The sequence below is a fragment of the Equus asinus genome, chromosome 10, assembly GCF_041296235.1.
Source record: "Equus asinus isolate D_3611 breed Donkey chromosome 10, EquAss-T2T_v2, whole genome shotgun sequence".
NCBI classification, from domain to species: Eukaryota; Metazoa; Chordata; class Mammalia; order Perissodactyla; family Equidae; genus Equus; species Equus asinus.
The window spans coordinates 15,380,996-15,387,518 of NC_091799.1; the positions used below are offsets into that span (position 1 = coordinate 15,380,996).

Below are 6,523 nucleotides of genomic sequence, written 5' to 3' on the forward strand. Positions count from 1 at the left end.
GCCCCACGGGGAGCAGTCTCTGGAGGAGGAAAGCACAACACCGGCCTTGGCAGTGCCTGTGAACCCCTGCTTCCCACCAGGCTTGACTGGATACGGACCGACTCTTCGTCAACTTACATCACAGAACATCTGTGACCCTTATCCCAGGAAGACCTGAGGGAGAGGCCGACAGAGCGGACGTGCAACAAGAGGAGCAGTCACTTCCTCTTTTGCCTATAGAGAAACTGAACCTTTAAGGCGGACTCAGCCAGAGGACGACTAACACTGGGCTTTACCCCGGAGTGATTCCACATTAAAGTACTAGCCTTTTCACTAACTCCTTTCCCCCGAAGCTCTGTCTTTATGGAATGGATTGGGAGTATCAAGTCGGGGAGCCGTGTGTAGAATATGATCACATTTTATTTAAAAAGCAAAACAAAAATAATGCATCCACATGTAGACTATTTGCATAAGCATCCAGAAAAGTCTGGAAGGCTACCACTAAACAGAACACAGAGGGTGCATCTGCAAGGAGGACTACGGGGCAGAAGGGAAGAGCTCTGCTCTTTCCTGCATTTGCCTGTGTTCTGATGAATTTGTTGCAATCAGCATAAACTACAGTTTAATAGAAAAAAACACCAAAGGTACTTCCAAACCACCCCAAAAAATAGTGGGTAACTTAAGTAAGAAAAGTTCTAAAGTCCGAGGCAAGACTTACAGGAAGATACTGGACCACAGTTCCATTCTGCTTTCCCACAGCCAGCTGCTTTCCCTTGGGGCTCCAGCACACTGAGCAAAGAAGAGAATGCTGCCAATTAAAAACTGAAGAACACGGAGCTAAGCAATGAGATCTGGACCACAACAGCTACATAATCACCACTTCTTGTCCCTGTGTCAGTCCAAGGAAAGCTGTAGGATCACCCCTACTCGGCAAAGTAAAAAAAGAAAAATCATTTTGACAATACTATCCAATAATGGTGCATCACTGGGCCACTGAATCAACGGCCAAAAACGTTCCTGCAACGGAGTATTGCCCTCAAAGCTGGAAAGTACAGAAAACTCCAGTCTTCAGACAAGATGACAATAGAGAAGGTTTTCAAGTATCAAGAGATCATTCTCTTGCTCCCATTTGAGATTTCTAATGCTTTTCCCCCAAGGAACAAATGTCTTTCAGAGTACGACCCTTTAGATGCAGAAACAAGTATTCTTAAAAACATAGTTCTAAATCAGCTATACCAAAATATCTCTCTCTCTAGAAATCCAAGCGCGTTCAAGTTAAAGCATGTGCGCTACCTGGCGTCAAAGACATTAACCACAGAAACAAACAATGCGCTCCCCTTCTACTAAACAACAAATACAACAAAAAACCCATTTGCTTTTATTTCCAGAAATTAATTTTTAAATAGATTACCATTACCATATGTTATAGAGTGAAAGCTTTTATTACCCACCAGACGTTACTGCCACTGTGGAAGGAAGAGTCGCACACACTTTCACTGTTTCTGTGACTTGCAGGACAGCGATGCTGCCATCGGCCAGACAAACTGCCACCATAGAGGGAACAGTGGGGTTCCACTTCATATCGATTACCATGCCTCCTGCATCTTTCAAAAGCTTATGATAGGCAAATGGGCGTTTCTGCTGTTTAGCCTTTTAAGACAAATGCCAAGAAGCAAATATAAATTAATAAATTAATAAATACACAGATACATTAATAGTCAAAGAAAATTACTGAATATGCAAGTTTTCTCAAATTACAGTTCACTTTTCCCCATAACCATGAAAATAAAATTTAGCTCTACACAACCACCTATTTCTTACAGACAATTTCAGCACAATTTTGAAAATGGCAATTACTCTAGCACACTCGAAGGGCTCTCAGCAGGAAATACACAAATGTAAAATAATCAATAAAGAATAGACACGATTAAAATCTTGGCTCTGCTTCTTAATAGTGTTGGGCCCTTGGACTGTTACTTAAACTCTTTGGGCCTGTTTCTCCACCTGTAAAGTGAAGACAACAGTACCTGCTGTGAAAGGCTGTGGTAGGCATGCACAAGGGCAAGGCGCGGAAAGCACCAGCACATGGCCTGGCCCAGAGTCAGCAAAACCCACGATAATATTGCTGCTCTCACTATTAAACTGCTGGGCATGGAAGAACACTGCCTTAGGAGGCCAAAGACGCAGGACTAGAACTTCTGACATTATCTACCACTCCATGGCCCTGGGCAGTCCCCTAAGGCTCCCTGGGCTTTGGCTGTCTCACATGTAACTGAGAAATGATAACACCTCGGGGCAGGTGGCACTGTGCAATAATTTCTCGAAGTCCCTTCTATCTCAGAGATCTATGATTGTATACTTAAGGACTTTTTTAAAACTCAAATTTTAATCTAGAAAAAGACTTGAAGGGTCCACCAAGAACTCCTAGGTTACAATTCAAAACTAGGAAATCTTCTTAGGGCCCATACTGACACTACAGTTTGCCAGTAGCTTACCTCATTGGAGAATGTGCGAACATCAAAAAAAGCGATAATGGAACCATATTCACTGGACATCATACACACGGAGAGGGTGAGGTTATCACAGCTCAGGGCCAGGTGATGTATCGGGAATTTCATAGGCACTAGCAAGCTTTGAACTTTATCAACTATGAGAACATAAAAAAAGACAAAGCAGAAAATGGGATTTTCAAAGCATAAGCCACAACCCCTCTATTCAGATCTACGTGAGACAATTTTTGCATCTACATAAACATCCGCACACATGCTGATACCTGGTTAGGCCTATAAATCTTAGCTTCCTGACCGACGTATAAGGCGTCAAGTATCCCAGGGACTCTTCCTCATACGACCTGGGGAAACTAACTATGGCTGTTGCCCTTGTTGAAAATAGCGTCCTGTACCCAGATTTTTGCAACAATGGCCTAAACAGTACATACTCCCATTTGTTTGGATGGTACTGGTCTGTCAACTAAAAGCCATGCAACAAAACCCTTCTCCCAGAGAGCCAGAACTCAAGTTCAACTGAGCAAAAATAAAAGCATGGCAGAATGGTAAATTCTTCCCTGAGCTCACAGGAACAACTCATCGAAAGAGAACTACGAAGCACCAAAGAGAACACCCAGAAAGCCCTCCAGCATCCTACCTACAACTTCTTCTCCTAGGGAGGCAACCTGAGGACTAACAGCAGTTTTAATTTCAATATTAGAACGATTTTCTTGGGAAGGCAAACTACATTAGCACTTCACTACACTCCTCTATTACAACATGAAGCAAGTAACTTACCTATCTTATTGGGATCGTCTCCAGGTTTATTTTGAATAAGGAGATTTTTAGTAGGAAAAATCTGCAACCCACTGGCTCCACCAGCGAAGACCAGACCGTATTTGTTGGACACGGCAAGTAGACTCGAGCGTTCCTTGGGCAACTCCTCAGGAGAGTCAAAGATTCTCACCTTCTTGAGAGCTCTAAACTGAAAATCCTGTTGTGAGGGATCAAAACAAGATCAATTCAGGGAAAACAGGAAATTTAATGTCTGTCATTAGATTCCAGTAGACCCAATTCCAGCGCAACAAAAATATGTACTACCCTGAGGCCAAGAACTGTGCAGCTCAATCATTTTTAAGCTTCCTGGGCCTACTGTGGTGCTTGGCACAGTGCTTGTTACTATTTATTGAATGAAACAAAATTTTCAAAATTCCTTCATTAAGCCTGCCTTGACTAATCCAGCTCACACTGATCTTTTCCTTTTATGAATTCCTAATTTATTGTCTTAAACCACCACACAAGTTGCACTTTATTATCTATAATCTTGTCCTATTTTATGGTATGTATTGTCTCGTGATCCAGAGTGATGCCTAATAAAGCGTTGTTCAATATTGAAGCATCAGCCAACCATGCTGTAAGCTGGACGTTTCCGCGCAGCACTCAACAAACATGGATACGGAAAAAATGACCACAGAAAGAACCAAACCCAAGAACAGGCTTGCCTGCATCAAGTGCTAAACAAAATTCCATCACACAAAAGGATATGTATGGTCAATCTCTTGGTGGTCAAGTCCTATAAACACACCTAGATACTCAAGGACATCTAAACACAAAGTCAGCACCCTTAACACAGGCTCTAAGGCTAGGAATGGCTTGACCCACCTGCCTCTGGAGCCTCGCTTCACAACATTCTGCGTCCCTCCCACAAGGGCGCCATCACCTCTGCCCCACCTCCACCCCCACCCACTTCCACTTTCCATTTCCTTCCATTTTTAAGCTTCTTAACATCTCAGGGTCTGGGAGCCTTCCCAGACCTGTCAGTGCCTGACTCAGCTAGTCTTCCATGAATTTATCTGTACGCTTTCAAAGACAACTTTCAGTGTGTACCCCCTCTTGGTAAAAGAGTTCCACAAGTTTACCAGTCACTATGTTAAGCTGTACTATATACAGCGTTTCTTCTCTTCAATTCCAAACCTATCTTCAAGTCAAGGTTTTGGTGAGAAGAATGTGAACCCACTTTTGCTTACATTCCAAAAGTGTAAAAGCCAAAGGCAGCCTTTCTCAGCCTTCATTTTTGTATTTATGGTGCTTCATACAGGATCCCTAACGTACCCCATAAACTAATTTCCTTGGATTTGATGTTGAATACATATTTGCTAAAAAATTAAACGAAAAGCTCTTAATTCCAACCGAGAATGGTGACCAGAAATTCACAGCTTTCTGGCTGAGACCACACTAGGTTTCATACAGTCTCTGTCATTCTCATCCTGATAATCCCAAATATCCATCCTGTTAGGGTCCCAGTCACAGGTGTATGGAGAGCCAGTGGGAGGAAGAGGCAGAGGAGAGCTCTCCTTTCTGTTATAATCAGTAACTCAAACGGAGACTATCATCTTCTAAGTCTGTGGTTCTAAAATCTTTTTTTCCTTCTGCCCCAGCACATGTGGGGAAATTCCACACTCACACTGGGTGGCTCACCCCAGCACTGATTCTCAGAAGGAACAGAGAATCACCACTCTAAATACGGTATGGATTACTACTCTCAACGCATTTCAGTGATTTGTTGTTCAAACGCGACTCTTCCTGCAACTTACTCCCTTTCAGGTGTTGATAACCGTCATTTGGATCACCTGCCCTGCCCCTCTTTTTGGTTTCCTGACTTTAGGCTGATTCCCAGTACCAACAGTCCTCTTATTCCAGTTAACTAAAGGTTTTGTAGGACAGGTGACGAACCCTGGCTCTGCGTTATGCAAGCCTGGACCACCTTACAGTAGTACCGTGGGAGTGAAGAAGACAGAGTCTTTGGAAAAAAAAAAAACCCTAGATTTCAGCCCCTTTGTCACCTGACTTTGAGTAAGTTCTCTTCCGAGCCTCGCTTTGCTTCTCTATATCAACAACTACTTCGTGGAGCTGCTGGATGATCACCACAGTGCCCCGCACACAGTAAACGCTCCATAAACAGCAGTCACCACCACTCCTCCGACCCACACGCGAGAGGAACTGGGCAACTCCAGGGGCGCGCACAAGACCAGCAAGGGGCGGGGAAATGGCGCCCGCGGGGCTGCCACGCCGGCGGCACGGCAGAGTGCTGCGGGCCGCGCTGGTGACAACCCTGAACGCAGCAAACTGTTCAAGCGGGAGGCGGGGCAGAACCCGCGCTTCGCCATTCAGCGGGGCTCCAAGGCGACGCCGCGGCTAAGGAAGAAAGGGAGGCCCTGGCCAGTCTCTGACCTTCATCTCCCGCTCGGGGATCATGGCATCCATCTCGTCGCCCATCGTGCCGCCCTCAGGTGGTCGAAGCAGCCCCCGATGCCGCCCGCGGCCTTGCCCACACAGCCCAGGCCGCCCGGAGGCCAACTTCCTTCCCCCAGCTTTAGCGGCGCGCGGCGAACCCCACATTTCCGGCGCGCTTCGTTGACATCACGCGTTTCCGTCCGCGGTTTGGCGGGGGCGGATCGTTGGGCGCTCCCCGGGCTCGGCCGAGGAGGGGGCGTGGCCCTGGAGCCCGCGCGCCTGCGCCGGGAGCGTCCACGTGCCGCCCCTGCGTTCGCGCTGAGAGCCGGCTCGCTCGGTGTCGGTTTCATTCATTGGGCGGCGCCCGCCTGAGCGTTGCACGCTCATGGTTCGGTTGAGCCTTCACAGCAACCCCAGGATGTAGGTAGTTATTAATAGTTCCCGGTTCAGAGAAGTTAGGAACTTGACAAATATTTACAGGGGCAGCTCTTGAGAGAGGGTGGAGGAAAAGAGGTTCAGAAAGGGCTTGGGGTGGGGCTTGTCCCGATGTCTGAGCAGGGAGGCTGAGAGGGGAGGTTAAAGGGCACCAAAGATCAGCTTTGCTTGCTCCTTTCAAGGTTGTGATTTACAGAGCAAGACCCTGGAAACTGCGCAAAACACTTTAGATGTGATATTTAATCTTCAAGACATCCTAGTCATCTAGGAGTGTTATTGCCATTTAATTGATGAAGTAACTGGAAGCATAGAGAAGTTAAGAAAATTCCCCAGTGCCCGTCAGTCAGAAACTGGTGGAGATAGGCTTAGAATTCAGTTTTTCTGGATAT

At 46.1% G+C, this 6,523-nt stretch overlaps 1 protein-coding gene across 7 annotated transcripts in view; it reads right to left on the reverse strand.

Annotated features, from left to right (window-relative positions):
• Positions 1-5,865, reverse strand: part of NUP214 (nucleoporin 214) — a 98,252-nt gene extending 92,387 nt beyond the window's left edge. For all 7 annotated transcript variants that reach the window (XM_070518508.1, XM_014863446.3, XM_070518507.1 and 4 more), the window contains exons 1-5: positions 5,697-5,865; positions 3,264-3,459; positions 2,475-2,626; positions 1,431-1,629; positions 698-768 (exon numbers count right to left, since the gene is read on the reverse strand). In XM_070518508.1, the coding sequence (XP_070374609.1) occupies positions 698-768; positions 1,431-1,629; positions 2,475-2,626; positions 3,264-3,459; positions 5,697-5,864 (786 nt within the window). In that variant the 5' untranslated portion in view covers position 5,865. The remainder of the gene's footprint in view (positions 1-697; positions 769-1,430; positions 1,630-2,474; positions 2,627-3,263; positions 3,460-5,696) is intronic.
• Positions 5,866-6,523: the final 658 nt, after the last annotated feature.